This window comes from Lactuca virosa, chromosome 6 (assembly GCF_052849685.1).
Source record: "Lactuca virosa cultivar CGN04683 chromosome 6, Lactuca_virosa_CGN04683_v6, whole genome shotgun sequence".
NCBI lineage: Eukaryota > Viridiplantae > Streptophyta > Magnoliopsida > Asterales > Asteraceae > Lactuca > Lactuca virosa.
Window position 1 is genome coordinate 217,893,919 of NC_136431.1, and position 19,116 is coordinate 217,913,034.

At 38.9% G+C, this 19,116-nt stretch overlaps 1 protein-coding gene across 1 annotated transcript; it reads right to left on the reverse strand.

The window, feature by feature from the left end:
• Positions 1-7,878: 7,878 nt before the first annotated feature.
• LOC145120148 (ATP-dependent caseinolytic (Clp) protease/crotonase family protein) lies at positions 7,879-10,058 on the reverse strand. Its single transcript, XM_079055943.1, has 8 exons — positions 9,844-10,058; positions 9,202-9,371; positions 9,050-9,124; positions 8,879-8,969; positions 8,736-8,787; positions 8,530-8,633; positions 8,305-8,381; positions 7,879-8,226 (listed from the first exon to the last, which is right to left on the reverse strand). The coding sequence occupies exons 1-8, from the start codon at positions 10,007-10,009 to the stop codon at positions 8,050-8,052; spliced, it is 912 nt and encodes a 303-aa protein (XP_078912069.1). The 5' UTR covers positions 10,010-10,058; the 3' UTR covers positions 7,879-8,049.
• Positions 10,059-19,116: the final 9,058 nt, after the last annotated feature.

Here is a 19,116-nt window from a genome sequence, read left to right on the forward strand (position 1 = left end):
AGACAAATGCAGAGTAAACTCTGGAATCATTTCCCTAATGAAAGCCAGAAAGTTTTTGGCCAAGGGATGCACATCATATCTAGCATTCGTGATCGATGCTAAGAAGGAAAAGAAGGAGGTGCAGAATATTCCGGTGGTGTGTGACTATCCGGAAGTCTTTCCCGAAGATCTTCCCGGATTACCCCTGATCGACAAGTAGAATTATGTATCGACTTGTTACCAGGAACGACGCCAATAGCAAAAGCACCGTATCGACTAGCACCAACATAGATGAAAGAGCTTATGACACAACTTCAGGAATTATTGGACAAAGGTTTTATTCGACCTAGTTCATCACCTTGGGGAGCTCCGGTGTTATTCGTAAAGAAAAAGGACGGGAGCATGAGAATGTGTATCGATTACAGAGAGCTGAATAAGGCAACAATAAAGAAAAAGTACCCGTTGCCAAGGATTGATGACCTGTTCGATCAGTTGCAAGGTTCGAGCTATTTCTCAAAGATCGATCTCAGGTCAGGATATCATCAACTAAAGGTAAGAGAGCAGGTTATTGAGAAGACTGCGTTCAGAACAAGATATGGACACTATGAGTTCTTGGTTATGTCGTTTGGACTAACCAATGCTCCAACAACTTTCATGGATTTGATGAACAGGGTTTGTAAACCATACATCGATAAATCCGTGATAGTGTTCATAATATTTTGATTTATTCAAAAAGCAAGCAGGAGCATGACAAGCATCTGCGTGAAGTGCTAGAAGTTCTGAAAAAGGAGAAGCTGTATGCAAAGTTCTTCAAATGTGAATTTTGGATTCAAGAAGTCCAATTTTTGGGTCATGTGGTTAACCAAGAAGGGATAATGGTTGACCCAACGAAGATTGAAGCTGTGATGAAGTGGGAACAACCGAAAAGTCCTACGGAGATCCGAAGCTTTTTAGGATTAGTTGGATATTACCGAAGGTTTATCCAAGGCTTTTCTTCGATCGCTACTCCATTAACAGCTTTGACCCACAAAGGAGCTACTTATACTTGGAATGAGAAGCATAAGGAAGCTTTTGAGAAGTTAAAGAAGAAATTGTGTGAAGCACCGATTCTTTCTTTGCCTTAAGGAGTTGATGACTTCGCAGTTTATAGCGATGCATCCGGAGTTGGGTTAGGTTGTGTTCTGACCCAAAGGGATAAAGTGATAGCATATGCATCGAGGCAATTGAAAGAGCATGAAAAGAACTACCCCACTCATGATCTGGAGTTGGCAGCGGTAGTATTCGCCTTAAAGATATGGAGGCATTATCTTTATGGCACAAAGTGCAAACTTTTCACTGATCATAAGAGTCTTCAATATCTCTTTAATCAGAAGGAATTGAACATGAGGCAACGACGCTGGCTGGAGTTACTCAAGGACTACGACTGTGAGATACTTTACCACCCTGGTAAAGCAAATGTTGTTGCTGATGATCAAAGTCGGAAGGTAAACCTTGAAAAGAAAAGGCCAAGAGCGTTGAGAATTGAAGTTGTCAGGACAATTGTGGAAAGTATAAAGAAAGCTCAAGAGGAAGCTTTAGAGAAAAATGACCGAAAGGAAGAACGTTTGGGCAAAATGTTAGTATTCGGAACAAACAACCAAGGGTTGAAGGTATTCCAAGATAGGATTTGGGTACCTAAGACAGGATGAATAAGAGATCTTCTGATGGAAGAAGCTCACAAGACCATGTACTCGATTCATCCCGGCAGCACAAAAATGTATAGGGATCTAAAACCCTACTACTGGTGGCCGACGATGAAGCTCGATGTTGCTAAGTATGTGGCCGAGTGTGTGACATGTGCTAGGGTTAAGGCACAACATCAGAAACCATATGGGAGTTTAGAACCTTTACCTATACCCATGGGTAAATGGGAAGACATCACCATGGATTTTGTGACTAAACTGCCCTGAACAAAGAACGGTCACTACATGATTTGGGTGGTCGTTGATCGATTCATAAAAAGTGCACATTTCATAGCAGCCAATGAGAAGTGATCTATGGAAAAGCTGGCAAAGGTTTACGTGAAAGAGATAGTGAAAACACATGGTGTTCCCCTGACGATTGTGTCAGATCGCGATAGTCGTTTCACGTCGAGGTTTTGGAGACGTCTACAAGAGGAATTGGGTACGAAATTATGTTTAAGTACAGCTTACCATCCGCAAACCGATGGTCAGAGCGAACGAATGATTCAAACATTGGAGGATATGCTAAGAGCATGTACCCTGAAATTCCAAGGTAACTGGGATGAACATTTACCTCTGGTAAATATTTTCCTATAATAATAGTTTCCACTCAAGCATCAAGATGGCACCTTACCAAGCTTTGTATGGAGAAAAGTGTCGAACGCCGTCATGTTGGCTGGAAGCTGGGGAAAAGCAGTTTATGGGACCTGAAATAGTCCATCAGACTGCTGAAAAGTTGAAAGTGATTAGAGAAAGGATGTTAGCTGCTCAAGATCGTCAAAAGAGCTATGCTGACAAGAAAAGACAACCAATAACATTCGAAGTTGGAGATTTGGTTTTACTTAAAGTCTCTCCGTGGAAGGGACTTATAAGATTTGGTAAAAGGGGAAAGTTAAGTCCAAGGTTTATTAGACCGTTTAAAGTTCTTCATAGGATCGGGAATCAAGCTTACAAGCTAGAATTACCAGAAGAACTAGATGGTGTTCATAACACCTTCCATGTGTGTTATTTGAGGAAGTTCACGGGAGATGTCCCTGATATAATTCCAATTTCTGAATTAAGGTTGGATGAAAACAAGAAGTTAATTGAAGAACCAGAGGCAATCGTTGACCGTAAGACTAAGAAGTTGCGACGCAAGATGGTCGATTTAGTGTTTGTGCGATGGAAACATACGAATGGGCCAAATCTCACCTGGGAAACGGAGAGTGATATGATGAGTCGCTATCCGCATTTGTTTGCTGATGTGTGATTCCGGGGACGGAATCATCCTAAGGGGGAGAGAATTGTAACTTCCGTGTTTCTAAGATAGGCATTAATGATGATGTAATAGTCTAGGTCAACCTTTGTAACTCATTTTGAAGAAATGAAGAGGAATTATGTGATTATTATGTGAATTATGTGTTTTATGCTTAATTATTAGGATTTAATTAATTAAGAATAAAAATAAGTGTCGAAAATAAATATTAGATAAACCCAATATCTATGAAGGAAGTTGTAGTGGTCATGACAAGGATTCCAGATATATAAAGAATACCGAAATTCGAGTTATAACGAAGAAGTTATGACCTGTCGAAGTTCCGCGACAAAACCGGCACGACGCCGAATAACGTAAAAAGTGAGTTTTTGATAAACTACTTTTTATCCTTGGGTAAAACATGGGTAGACGAAAATAGTTGATGTGTGTTAAAATGATGAGAGGCCTCGATGTTGTTGTTGTGTTGTTGTTGTAGTCATCTAGCGGAGTATAGATGACGACCACGGACCTTTCTAGACAGTCCAGTGGAACGCTAGCAGGTTCGCAACCTGTAGGTGTTGGTGAACTATATGTTCATTGGTGTACTCCATCCCCCTCATGGTTGCCTTAAGGACATGTATGGCTGAGGAGTCCCCTTAGCAGTAGTGTCCATGCTGATGATAATCCTTAGGCTAGGTCCCTTGTGATAGGTGTTTAGGGACGTAAAGTGAGGATAACAGGAATGGGTAATCAGGGTTATTGTTGGTTGATGAATTTAATAAATTTATTATTATTTGTGGGTTGAAAACCCTATATGCTCACCAGGCTCCCAAGCCTGACCCACTCAGCTTTTTATATTACAGGTAGTGGACCCCGAGCATAGTCGGATGATGATGAGAGATTTTTGGATTATAGGCCAGTAGTTGTAAATAACTGTTGTAAGGCTTATAATGTACTGTTTATGCTTTTGATCTGTATCGAAACATGACATCCTGAGGTTTTGATATAAAATGAAAATATATATTTCTTTAATGTAACGCCCGTGTTTCTAGGCTAGGCATTAATATTGACGTGATAGTCTAGGTTAACCTTTGTAACTCATTTTGAAGAAATGAAAATGAATTATGCGAATATTATGTGAATTATGTGTTTTATGCTGAATTACTAGGATTTAATTAATTAAGAATAAAAATGAGCGTCGAAAATAAATATTAGATAAAGCCGATATCTTTTAAGAAAGTTGTAGTGGCCGTGACAAGGATTACGGACATATAAAGAATACCGAAATCCGAGTTATAACGAAGAAGTTATGAGCTGTCGATGTTTCGCGACAAAACCGGCACGGTGCCGAATGTCGTAAAAAGTTAGTTTTTGATAAACTACTTTTTAGCCTTAGTGATCTAAACGAAAGTCGTAGTGTTCGTCAAACCGAGAGTATGTATAAAAATAACGCCCAAATCTGACTTCGTATGAGGAAGTTATGATTTTTCTAAGTTTCAGCTTAGCAGTAGACAGCTAAAAACTCGAATTTTAGATCGAGTGATTTTTAGCCGACACAACCTAAACGAGAATCGAAGGTCTCGTCAATAGTAGTACAACGGTAAAAAGACAGACGAAAACGGACGTCGGATGAAGAAGTTATGAATTTTTAACGGATTTCCTGTCCCGGTCTGTTAAAAATAATAATAATAAAATTAAAGTCAAAATTAGCCGACGAAGTCTAAACGAAAGTTGTAGAGCGTAATTTTACCGACGCGTGCATATAAAGAACGTCAAAAACGGAGCTCGTAAAGTTATGGATTTTAGAAGTTCTTGCACAAAAATCGAGAAAATTCGCATAGTCATGCTTCGGCCACGTCACCTTCGCTCCATGCGTGCCACGTGTCCGAAATTGTTGAGTCATCCGAAGCCGTGGCGCATCCGAGGAGTGACGCGTATGCAGCCTCGTCCGAGCCTCACACCACCTGCTGCGTGTCCGACCTTCGCACCACCTGTCTCCCTTTCCTCTTGCTTCGGATCCGAACCTCGGACCTAGACTTCGGTCCAATCAGAGGTCAGCAGCTGGACCCTCGCACGTGCGACCCATGTGCCTCCTCTTCGGATCTGCTGCCACCTGGTAGCTTCTCAGCCGTCCGATCAGAAGCCTCACCCCTATAAATAGAAGGGTGCGAGACCTCCCGGGGATAATTTGCAAATTTGTCAATTTTCACCCCTCTTTCAATATTTCTTTCATTCCAACTTCCCCCAAAGCCCCGGTATCATACCAAACACCCGAAACACGTCCCGAAGTGCCCGAGAAGCCCGAGAAATTTATCTTTTCCGTTTTCAAGCCCGACCCTCGCAGAGCCCGGTTTCTCAATAAAACTCCTGGTTTTATTAGAAACAATCGTTTTAGGAAACGAAGTGCTGCCCGATTATCATTAAATCAGGTGAGTGTGTAGTCACTTTCATCTTAGACCTAGATATAAAGTATTTTCTATAAAATACGTGCTATGTGTAATTATATTAATTGTTTAATTGAGGTGACTGTTGAATATATGTTTTATACAAGCTTTAAACTGTATATGTATTTTATCTACAAATATGTTGGGTAGAACATGGGTAGACGAAATAGTCGATGTGTATTAAAATGGTGAGAGGCCTCGATGTTGTTGTTGTTGTTGTTGTAGTCGTCTAGCGGAGTATAGATGACGACCACGGACCTTTCTAGACAGTCCAGTGGAACACTAGCAGGTTCGCAACTTGTAGGTGTTGGTAAACTAAATGTTCATTGGCGTACTCCATCCCCCTCACGGTTGCCTTTAGGACATGTGTGGCTGACGAGTCCCCTTAGCAGTAGTGTCCATCCCGTTGATATTCCTTAGGCTAGGTCCCTTGTGATAGGTGTTTAGGGACGTAAAGTGAGGATAACGGGAATGGGTAATCAGGGTTATTGTTGATTGGTGAACTTAATAAGTTTATTATTATTGTGGGTTGAAAACCCTATATGCTCACCAGGCTCCCAAGCCTGACCCACTCAGCTTTTTATTATTACAGGTAGTGGACCCCGAGCATAGTCGGAGGATGATGAAAGATTTTTGGATTATAGGCCAGTAGTTGTAAATAACTGTTGTAAGGCTTATAATGTCTTGTTTATGCTTTTGATCTGTATCGGAACATGACATCCCGAGGTTTTGATATAAAAGGAAATTATATATTTCTTAAAGAAAGGTTTTGATAAACTTTTATCATGTTTTGTTTTGGGGACCAATTCTGCAACATCTTTTAAAAGGATTTCTCTGGTTTTATTTTAAAAGCATAAATTAAATCGGTCTTTTCTGGCCGAGAAATTAGGGGATGTCACATTTAAGAAATGTTTTGATAAATTTTTATCATGTTTTTTTTGGGGACAAATTCCGCAACATCTTTTAAAAAGATTACTCTGATTTTATTTTAAAAGCATAAATTAAATCGGTCTTTTCTGGCCGAGAAATTGGGGATGTCACAATTCAGCTATTCAGATTGCAACAAATCCTACCTTTCATGAAAGAACTAAGCACATAGAGGTAGATTGTCACTTTGTAAGAGAAAAGGTGGAAGACAAGACGATTAAACTACTACCAATTGGATCCGATTTACAACTTGCAGACATGTTTACGGAACCTCTACCCAATTCAAAGCTTATTCCTTTTATTGGCAAGATGGGTCTGAAGAACATTTATTCTTAAGCTCCATCTTGAGGGGGAATATTAAAGTTAGACATAAAGGGTTTATCTGTAATTGTCTAAAGTAGAGGGTTCAGATTGTAAATATTGTAGTAGTTTGTTGTTTTCTGTTATACGCTCCTTAGCTAAAGGAGATATAAGATGTAAGCTTCAGTTCAATTGATATGCCGAATTCATTCCATTTCTTTCTTGTTTGTAATAAGATGGAGATGGCCACGTAAATTTTAGTTGTGTTTTCCCGGTCATGTTTTACCTGGTAACTGGAATACCCGGTTACCACAGGGAAAGATGAGAACAAAAAGTCAAGTTTAATGGTATTTTTTGAACGGTTTCTTAAGCTTAATGGTATTTTTTTAACATGATAAACTTCCATGATATATTTTGTACAAATTTGAAACTTAATAACCGTTTTGAGTGAGTAAAACATGAGTTAACCCATTTACAATAGAAAAAGGTAAATAAATTAACTAAAAATTATACCACTTAAATTAGTTACAAGCTTAAATAAAATTTCAATTTCAAAGTACGACAAAAACACAATCCTAATTCAAATACAAATAAATTGTTCAAATAACAATAAAAATATTTAATTTCAAATTGATTTTGGACGGTGGTCAGTACTGTCGGCACAAAAAAAAAATGGAAATTAGAATTTTTTTTTTAAACATAAATAATAATACAACATTATAATTTATAAATTAATAATCCGATCACTACATAATAATATTTAAATAATTATTAAAATAAATATATAATAAAATTAAGTCGATCGACGAGTTGAAAATAACTTGATAATTTTTATTCAACCCAACCCATTGAACTTAAATGAATTTAAAATCTCAAGTCTCAACCCAACCCGTTAATTTTGGATAATTATGTTGGGTTGGTAGGTTGTGTGATCATTGTTTTTCTACTACATACACACAGACATGCATAGTGCAAATGGTGTTTTGTAGAATAATAATAATAATATATTTGCGCATATCCACAAAATTTGCATTTTTTAAATAGGGAAAAAATCTCTTAATCGCAACTTATTCCGGTTTATACACACGTACTACTTTACTCATAAATCCCTACTATAGTAGCTATTCAGGAATAAAATAACAATGTTTTTATATATATGAGCATATACACCTTTTTCTGATTTTTTATACAATTCTCTAAAAGGATAGGTGTAAGGTGTATAGTGCATGTGTGTTTCGGTTAAGCAAAAAAAACACTTTAAACACTCTCTCCATTATTTGATTTCTCTATTGATCTTGTCTCATGTTTATATTATTCTCCAATTTAAATATTTTAAATTCGCTAACAACCGTTTAACAAGTGTAAGTACATTACTAATATAGTTAAAAAAAACAAAAAAAACTAAAGTACATTGCCAATATCAATAAACCAAAAATCGGTTATTTCATTCGCCTTTATACAAAGGTTTTCGCTTCTCAGAAAACGCATTCAACCCTTCTAACCTATCATCCGTCACCAATATCTCTTCATAGCATTCTTCTTCCAATTCCAAACCAGACCCCATCTCCATTTCTAAACCATGGTTAATCGCTCTTTTAGCCATCCGTATTGCCACAGGACCCTAATAACATTAACTCACATCTTACATCATAATATTATATTACAATAAAAATATTTCATATAATATTAATAAATGTACCTTTTGATTTATCTCACGTGCAATTTCAAGCGCCTTTGAATACGCATCGCCCGCAGGAACACAATAGTTAATCAGACCTACATGAAATTATTTTAGGGTTTGTACTTTTTTTTACCCATAATAGCAATGTACTTATATTTTTTTGGTTATATAAATATATAAGTATATTTTTAATATTGGTATATAAATATAAGTATATTGCTATTATGGGTAAAAATAAAATACCAAATGACAATGCTTCTTTGGGAGTGATCTTTCGGCCTGTGAAAATAAGTTCTTTGGCTATTGAGCTTCCAATTAACCTAGGAAGCCTTTGTGTCCCTCCAGCCCTGTAAAAAATATATAAATATATAACAACCATTTTTTTTTATAAAAAATATATATATATATATATTCTTATATTATGCTTTATGCATAAATTGCATACATACGCTGGTATTACAGCAAGACCGGTTTCTGGTAAGCCAAGTTTGGCATCTTCTCCTGATGACATTTCAAATTATTAAAAAATGAAACTTGTGTAAAAAAAATATATTATAAATAATTATTAATGTACTTTTTGATTTTGTATTACCACATATTCGGATATCACAAGATAAAGCCATTTCAAGTCCCCCACCCAATGCTGCACCTTCTATAACTGCAATAGTTGGGATTTGAAGTGCCTAAACATGGAACATTAATTTAAAAACTAAAATTTTAATTAAAGAAAGGATAATAAAGATAATGAGAGTATGAGACTCACCTCTAAGAATGAAAATGTTGACCTTAGTGAGTTGACAAAAGCTCGAACTTCAGGTATATCCATGGTTCTTCTTTCCTAAGTGAGAATCGAAAGTATTTATGATCAAGAAGTTGAAATTGTAACTTTAAAGAATTGCAGGTTTTAAAAGCTACCTTCAAATCAGCACCTGCACAGAAGACTTTAGAGACTGAGCTGCATATCATCAACACTTTTGCAGATGAGTCTACACTTACAGCTTCAAAGCTATTCTGTAGTCCTTTTAGAAAATCTTTCCCAAGGGCATTTTTAGCTTCGGGTCTATTCATGTTAATTTGGATAATTCCTGTCGAGGAAACAGTAACAAGTAATTTGATTTGTCTCCTAAGTTTCATCAAAGAGTTAGGATTTCCATGGTGGTAAAATCATATAGTTATTTGTAATTTAGGGAGGAGGAGACAACCATCTGTTTTAGATTAGGAAACAGATCGGAATTTCAACACTAACAAAAGCGAGATATCTGTGCCTAATTGCAAATGAGATCATTGAAGATACTCAGAACGCCGTTTCATTTTCAAATTTAATCAGGATCTCGAAGTATTTACCTAAAACTCTAACCCTAATAAAATAACACCTTCCTCTACACCTAATTTGGGGAAAAATCTTCTTACGGATGTTTTCCGATATTAAGGCAAGAAGTAGAGCAGATTACACCGAGAGAGAGAGAGAGAGAGAGAGAGAGAGAGAGAGAGAGAGAAAGTATTTCAGTTGAGGCAAGAACTATATGTTCAAAAGTAGCATATGATCGTAACAGTTACCTGAATCGGCATCGGAAAGTTTTTGAACTTTGACGGATTCCGAAGCGGACTGAAGGAGGAGTGTTCGGATACTCTGGAATTGCAATCGAGAGGGTAATAAGTAGGATTTTGTATCATTGAATGATCGGTTGCAAAATCGTTTGCCAATGCTGGAGAAAACCACCATTTTTGGTTTTGATTACATGCATATGAACGACAATCCAACAATCCAAGTCATTGATCAGAGGGATAAGTAGCAGCGAAAAGCTCATAGTAAAAAAAAAGTCAAAGGATGGTGATGGTGTTAAAAATGGTAAAAGAAGGTTACTGAATTTTGGTAGTTTTGATACAAGATGGTTTTACCTTTCTAAATTTTTAAAGGAGTATAGGGAAACTTTCAAAGTAAATATTTTTAATTATGTTTGGTAAACTTATTAAAACAACTTATTAGTTTATTAGCAATTCCATCCCGCTATAATTTAAAAAAGTGTTTTGATAAAATAGTTTATTCTGATGGGAAACTGATAATAAACCATTTTTTTTCATAAGTTACTCTTTCTAACTTATTAGCTTATAAGTTAATAAGCTAATAAACAATAAGTTTTTTTTGTCAAACATCCCCGAAGGACTTTGAAGAGTCGGGGTGATTAGTAAAGGATGTGATACTTCGTCTATCTTTTAATTCCTAAAAAATCCGATCCTCTAATTTTAAAAGATGATAGGTTGATTAATCTTATTGGGTTACACACAAAGTATGATTTAAGCATAAAAAAGACAAAAGAGAAAGATTATGGATTAATTTGTTAACTTATCATCTTACTATTAGATATTTAGAAGCTAGTAAAGTTCAAGGATTAAAATGTAATTATTTGAAATTTGAATTATGGATAATTATCCCATAAGATTAGGGATAAAAGTTTTCCAAAACCAAAGATAAAAGGCCTAGCCGAACCCTAAGCTAGAACCGACCATATTTCCCCTTTTATATATATATATATATATATATATATATATATATATATATATATATATATGAAAAAGTTCAATAGAGAACCATAATTATTGGTTCTTCAAGGAATCAAATCCTTTTTTTTAATTTCTACAGCTTATTCTTTATCAAAAAAAAATCTAAAAATATATAAATTCATATATTAACATTGTGAATGTGAAAAATATTTTTCGGATTCACCGTGTGAATCCGGATTCACATTGTGAATTTTCAAAGATTCACATTGTAAATTTGACGTAAAAAAAATCGAATTTGATATCATTGGAAAAATGATAAAAAGTTATGAATTTTTGTATTTTTTGTTTTTTTTTGATAAAAAAAAAGTTCTAAAAGTTGAAAAAAAGATTGGTTTTTTGGTTTTTTGGTTCCTTGGTTAATTATGGTTCTCTATTGAACCTCACCCTATATATATATATATATATATATATATATATATATATATATATATATATATATATATATTCACCCTCCCTTCCAAGGCCAGGGAGGGGTGCTACTATGGAACCTCAATCATCCAGGACTTATGAAGAATCAAACAAGAAAAATATTTTTTTCATCATTCTTTAGAGTTTAGTTTGTTGCTTAAAATTAAATGAAGTTGTGATCATCTTGGATTATGGTTTTGTTTTGCTTCTGTTGTGATTCTTTTGGTATTAAAAATCACAATAATCCAACAATAATAGCATAGTACCCATAAAGAGCCCAATCCACATTGAAACTAAAACTCCCACATTGCAACTATTATATGTTTGTGCAAAGATACCACCTTAGAACCAACTGGCTTACGTCCTAAATGAAAAAATAAATTTTATTGTAAAATTGGTAGGTGATAGTTGTTTTCTTTCCTGTTCGGTATCATCAAGGATCATAATATCTTTTTCATGCCCAAGTAGGGGTGTAAGTGAGCCGAACTACTCGGGATCGACTCGTTAAAAGCTCGACTCGAGATCAAATTAAACGAGTCTGAGCCGAGCTCGAGCCTAAATATGAGGCTCGTTTATTAAACGAGCTCGAGCCGAGCTTCAATTAGTGGGTTCGCGAGCCTAAACGAGCTCATACGAGCCTATATACATACATACATAAATACATACATATATATATATATATATATATATATATATATATATATATATATATATATATATATATATAGAGAGAGAGAGGCTCGTTTAGGCTCGATTAGGCTCGCGAGCCCACTAAATTGTTCACGAGCCGAGCTCGAGCTTCATTTTAAGGCTCGAATCGAGCTCGAGCTCGAGCTTCCTCAAAATTAAACGAGTCGAGCTCGAGCTTGGTCAGGCTCGGGCTCGGCTCGGCTCGTTTACACCTCTATGCCCAAGTACCACATATAGCCCTTTTTTATGTCTTTGGATGCAATCACTATAGACTCAATGTAAACCTTTTGAGGGTCAAGTATATTCTCAAATTTAATGGATAAGAACTCTTGCCCATTGTGTAGATATACATTTCAAATAATTTATTTGCTTCTTTCAAGAAGGTGTGAACAAAATGCCTCAAGTTTGTTACCTCTTGGTCAATCGATCCACGATGACCCATATCGTATCGGCTCCTCGCGCCGTCCGTGACAACTTCATGATGAAATCCATGGTAATCTCCTCCCATTTCCACACGAGGATGTTCAACGGCTACATCTTGCTATGAGGTCTCTGGTGATCGGCCTTGACCTTCCTGAAGGTCAAGCACCTCTCGACATACCAAGCTACATCCCGCTTCATGCAGGGCCACCAGTAATCAGGACGAAGATCTTTATACATCTTCTTCGCCCCAGGATGGATGGAAAATCTGGATTTGTGTGCCACCTCCATCAGGATTTGGCGCACGCCGCCTGAGTATGGGACTCACACTCTCCAATGAAGTGTCAATAAACCACGACTATCATAATCGAAGGAGGAAATCTGACACACGATGCGCTTACTCTTCCGATGCTCCTCCTTCATAGCCTCTAACTGGGCCTCTCGAATCCGCTCCAAAAGTAGAGTCACCACTATCATCCTCAGATATATATCCCTGATCAAGGCCGCGACTGCCTTGCGACTAAGAGCATCGGCCACTACATTGGCTTTCCCTGGGTGGTAAAGGATCTCGCAATCATAATCCTTCACCACGTCCAGCCACCGACGCTGCCTCATGTTCAGATTTGGCTGATCCATGAAATACCTCAGACTCTTGTGATCCGTGTAAATAGTACATCGGACCCCGTAGACCCGTAGAGGTAGTGTCGCCAAATCTTGAGGTCAAAAACTACTGCCCACAACTCTAAATCGTGCGTCGTGTAATTCGCCTCGTGAGGCTTCAACTGCCTCGAGGCATATGCGATGACGTGCCCCCTCTGCATCAAGACGGCGCCCAAACCCGAAATAGACGCGTAACAATAAACTACGAAATCCTCTACACCCTCTGGCAGAGTCAAAATCGGAGCTTCGCATAACTTATGCCTCAAAGTCTCAAACGTTGCCTGCTGCTCAGGCCCCCATCGGAAAACGGCAGTCTTCTTCGTCAATCGGTTCAGTGGTACTGCTATCTTGGAGAAATCCTGAATGAATCTCCGATAGTATCCAGCTAGCCCAAGTAAGCTTCGATTATCAGATGGAGACCTCGGAACCTCCTATCTCATCACGACCTCCACTTTTGCCGGATCGACAATAATATCGTTCTGGTTGACAAGGTGCCCCAGAAACTGCACCTCGCGCAACTAGAACTCGCATTTGGAGAACTTCGCGTAAAGCCTCTCCCTCCTCAGGGTATCCAACACCTCTCGCAAATGCTCCTCATGCTACTCGTGGGTCTCGGAATAGACCAGGATATCATCAATAAATACTATCACCGACCGATCCAACATCGGCATGCACACGCGGTTCATGAGGTCCATGAACGCGACTGGGGCATTGGTGAGCCCAAAAGGCATCACCACGAACTTGTAATGACCATAACGAGTCCGAAAGGCTATCTTCTGCACATCATCCTCCCTGACGCTCATCTGGTGGTATCCCGAGCGCAGATCAATCTTGAAAAACCAAGACACCCCCTGAAGTTGGTTAAATAAATCATCAATCATTGGGAGTGGATAACGGTTCTTCACCGTTAGCTTGTTCAACTCATGGTAGTCAATACACATCTGGTACGACCCATCCTTCTTCTTCACAAACAGGATCGATGCACCCCAAGGTGAGCTACTCGGTCGGATAAATCCCTTGTCTAACAGCTCCTGCAACTGTAACACCCGGTTTTGAAAGTGCTTCGTTGCTCGGGGCTGCGGCCCAATCATCAGTTGTCATAAGATTTCGGGCCTTGGTAAAGGAAGTATTTGGCTCATTTCGGACATGGGTGTTATGGTATAAGTGATCCAAGTGTTCGACTGTGACTTCGGAGGTCAAGGGTATAATCGTAATTTGATAATTCGGCCTTTTATGGATTTTGGATTTTGTTCGGGAAGTTTTGAGGTGAGGATAAGTTTATAGATGTGTAGAGCTTCTCTCCACCTTTCCGTAGATATAAAGAACGTCGAAAACGGAGTTGAAACGAAGAAGTTATGGCCGTTTGAAGTTGGAGTAGTTCGGGTGAGTGATCGTTGACTTGTTGACCAAGTTCATTTAAGGCTCACGACGTGAGCAAGGAGTGCTCACGACGTGAGGAGCGTATGGTGCACTAAAACCCTAATTTTCGGGTATTTAAAGGTATAAGATGATTAAGGTTGCTTCTCTTCAACCTCTTTCACTCCCAACACCTCTGGAAACCCTAATCCCAACCCCCATTGAAGTTCTTGATCATTCTTGGTGTTTTTCAAGAGTATTTGGGTCCTCTGAAGCTCATTAAGGAGAATAATATCATTGGTGGTGCATTTTTTGACATCTTGGTTGCTTCATCAGATAGTTGAGGAGCTTTTGGACCTTTGTAAGTCTTCAAGTTCATGCCTTTCCTTTCCTTGCTTGCTAGATCTAAGTTTCCATGCATTTAATGGCTTTTTATGTTGGTTAGCATGCATGGAATCCATAAAGTTGGCAACTTTATGGATCATGGTGGTATCTTAAGTTCTATATGTTCTAGATCTGGACTTTGGTCCTGGTTTTGGACTCCAAGTTTGAGTATTGGCCCTTTTTCCTTCATTTTGATCTTGGTTGGTGTTAAGTCATGTATTGGACATATGTGACTGGAAAGCTTCGATTTTTATGATCCTTGGGGTCAAGGAAGTCCCTCTAGACGGTCCCATGTTAAGGCTTAATCGATTAGGAGCTTAATGCTCATTTTTGGTCAGATCTGGACTCATGACATGAGGAATGAAGCCTCACGACGTGAATACGTATTCGAGGAAGTTCTTGGACTGAAACCACGACCTCACAACGTGAGCAGCCCGTGAGCAGTTTTTGGACTCTTTGATTGTGGGCTAGCTTGGTATTGGACCTATCCTTTGGTTTGGGCTGATAATGGACTAAGGATTTTGGAGTAATGGACTTCTGGTTGGGCTTGCCTTGCTGGGTTTTCCCTAATGGGCCTTGGATGATGAATTGGGCCTTAGTGGGCCTAATGTAGTTAGGCCTTGATTGGGCTCAATGGGCTTGGACCTTTGGGCCATCGAAAGAATCATTGGTTCAGAGAAGTAAATGGGATTTAGGGAAAGGCCCATGTAAGGGTTTGGGCCCAATTTGGAATATTGGGCCATTGATGCGTTCTTATGGATTATATAGTTTTGGGCTTTAGTTATGGTCTTGTTGGGGCAGGGGTAAAATGGTCATTTTACCCCAAGATTTGGATTATGGTTCATGGTTTAGAACTTAGTTGCTAATTGGATTTTGTGTTGGTAATTGTTAGTTTGGGAAGCCGTCAGGGCAGCAGCTAGGGAGTTCAGGCAGCGAGCTTTAGCATTCGAGGTGAGTCTCATGATTGTTTGTATGGGTCTACGGCCACAATGCCGACCCATTTAGTTTATGTATGGTAAGAAGGCCCGGGGGTTAGCCCTTGGTACTATGTATGAAAGACCAGGAGGCGGCTCCTGGCACACAGTATGCTATTATGTATTGTAGGAAGACCTGGGGGTTAGCCCTAGGCAATATGTATGAAAGACCAGGAGGTGGCTCCTGGCACACTGTATGCTCATTAGCTAAGTAGAGTAGTATGTATGCTAGTTGTCTTTGTGATACTTCTATGGAAGACCAGGAGGCGGCTCTTGGTACTTGTCTGTAAGACCCAGGGGTGGCCCCCGGCTTGGCAAGAAAGACCACGTGGCGGCCCGTGGCATAATGGCAAGACTAGGTGCGACACATAGCAACTTATTTAATTATGGATATGTTTGATATGTATGGCTCAGAGTATGTATGGAATGTATGGATCAGTGGATATGTATGGTATGTGGTATGTGGGGAACTCACTAAGCTTTGTGCTTAAGGTTTACAGTTTTGGTTTCAGGTATCTTCAGTTTTCAAGAAAAGGAGCTCGGGACGATCGCAACACATTCACCCATGTTATTTTGTATTATGTGATCTTTGGGATTAGACTCTGATATTTGTTTTAATTGAAATTTTTTCAATGTCTGGAACAAAGTTATTAAACGCTTTCTTATATTAAAAATGAAATTTTTGGCCTTAAATCTTGGGATGTTACAGTAGCTGTGTAGACAACTCATGCATCTCTGGTGGGGCTAATCGATATGGTGCCTTGGCTATTGGGGCTGCACGAGAAACCAGATCGATCTGGAACTCCACCTGCCTCTTCGGAGGCACTCCGGGTAAATCCTCCGGAAACACGTCTGGGTACTCTCGAATAACCGGCACCCCATTGATTGTCGCTCTAGCCCGCTCCCGAGTATCCATAACGTAAGCGACAAACCCAGAGCAACCCTGATGGAGATAACATCTGGCCCTAGCAGCTGAACTTAAAACAGGGCCACGATGAGTTCCCTCTCCCTGGACCACCAACTCTCCCTCACTTGGGGTCCGCATACGTACTAGCTGGTGCTCACAATCAATCACTGCCCCATTAGGGCTCATCCAATCCATCTCTACTATGACCTTGTTCCTGCAAAGAGGAATGGGAACCAAGTCAATAGAGAAACGCTCACCGCACATCCTCAAAACACAATCCTGATGGACCCTCGATGCTCGGACGAACCGCTCATCTGTAATCTCAACCTCTAACGGGTAGTGTAACGCTTGTTCCAAGTATCATTTATTATTTTAAGTTTTTAGGGTTTTACACTGGGACTCAACGAGTTGGGGATCCCAAATCGACGAGTAGAGATCGATATTGGACGCGGGACTTATGGTCTACTCGACGAGTTGGAAGGCCCCAACTCGACGAGTAGACACTGTAAAGAAAACCCTAATTTTTCGGGTTTAGTGCCCTATTTAAAGAACTTAACCATTAGGGTTGGCCTCCTTACCAGCCTCCTTATTCAGAGAAACCCTAGAACCGCCACCCCCTCTTGTTCATTGAAGTTTTGAGTGTTGTGGTGTGATTTTTGAAGGAAGCCTTGAAGAGAGAAGTAGCAATCTTGGAGGAGTGATCTTAAATCCAGAAACTCTACATCAAGGGCTGCATTTTGAAGGTATAAAGCCATAACCTTGACATGTAGTGTTTTAGATCTCATCTTTTGATAGTTTAGGGCTTGTTTTGGGACTTTGGGTTGGATGTCCCAAGATAAGAGGTTTCCAGAGGTTAGGAGTGTAGATTTGGCCTTTATAAGACCTCTAGAGGATTAAAGTTGCAAACTTTAATAGCCTCCATGTCCCATTTATGCATTATGTCCATAAGGAAGGCCAAAATGGATATTGGAGAGTATTTCATGCATGCATGGACGTAAAGTTAGAAACATTACGTGATTTGTCCACCTTTGAACATCAAATCTATGTTTTGGGTCGATACAATGAGAGTTTAAAGGCTTAATGAGTCAATACCTTACTCAAAGGAGCTAGGGTTTGAGTCTAAGGCATATTAGATGGTCTTTGGGGGTAAAGTTGGAAACTTTACCCTTCTAGAAATCTCTATAGATAAGGATCTGTTGTATGGAGCTTTAGATTCGACTAGAAAGGATTGAATGAGTGAAGACATGGGAAACTCGACGAGTTTCCCTGACAACTCGACGTGTTGAGACGGGTTTCCCTGTTTCTAGATGCTAATCAACTCGGCGAGTTGATGAGATAACTCAGCGAGTTGGTCAGGGTTTTCCCCGGTTTTCTGAACACTGAAGGAACTCGACGAGTTGCTAGATGCACTTGATGAGTTGGGTCAACATGGACTGTTGACCTTGACTTTGACCATGGTTGACCAAGTTTGACTTTGAGGATATTATTGGTATGTTTGGATTTTGACAAAGTAGTCATATGATGATTGTAGGCAGTTGAGTTGGAGTTGCGCGTTGGGACTTATCTGATCTTATCTTATCAATTCAACATTTTTGAGAAGTGAGTCTCCTCACCATACCAATGGGTCTAAGGGACCAAGGCCGGCCCATTTTATGATATGTGGTACACTAGTTGATGTAGTGTTATGTAGCATGTTAGTTGGTTATATGCTAGGTGGTATGCTAGTTGTATATGTGGTATACTTGCATGAAAGACCATGGGGGGAGCCCATGACGCTTGGATATAAGACCATGTGGGGGAGCCCATCGCTTTTCAGTTAAAGACCATGGGGGAGCCCATGACACTTGGATTTCAGACCATGTAGGGAGCCCATGGCTTTCCAATTATGCCACACCCTCAAACCGGAGCGGCGGAAACGTCCGGGGGTGGATGACTTCATGTTAAGTATCACAACACATGCATCATAGTAATCAAAGTACAACAACCATTGCATTAATAATGTATAAGTTTTTACATAGTGTTCAAGTCATTGTATATATGACATCAAAAGTTATATATAGCAAAGGATAGAAGACATGACTCTATACTGCTCCGTCTTCTCAAAATCCTGGGAATGTACCGGTCTACTGGTTCCCTGAGAATACAAGTATTTTGAAAGAGAGAGTATCAACATTTAAGTTGGTGAGTTCATAAGTATTTATGTGTAGAACCTTTGTTATTTGTTTCTTGAAGTAGTAATCATGCATATTTTTCCAGAAAATCCAATATTTTCTAATATATCTGAAAAGTAGTTTTAATACCATAAAACCGTTCTGTGTAACTGTTGTTGTACTATAAAATAGTGTAACATAGCTTTAGTTCACAATAAAACTATAAAAAGAATGTTTGTTGTATTGTTTATGTTTCTCTTTGTTGTAACTAGTATGATGTAATTGTACTCTTTGAAAACCTGTAATCGTGAGTATGCCT

Bases quoted from the DNA above. Each gene is read 5' to 3' on its own strand.
- LOC145120148 (XM_079055943.1), bottom strand. From the start codon at position 10,009: ATGGTGGTTTTCTCCAGCATTGGCAAACGATTTTGCAACCGATCATTC. The intron at 9,125-9,201 runs GTAGCTTTTAAA...ATTCTCACTTAG, and splicing joins GTGCAGGTGCTGATTTGAAG to GAAAGAAGAACCATGGATAT. The intron at 8,227-8,304 runs GTACATTTATTA...TAATGTTATTAG, and splicing joins CACGTGAGATAAATCAAAAG to GGTCCTGTGGCAATACGGAT.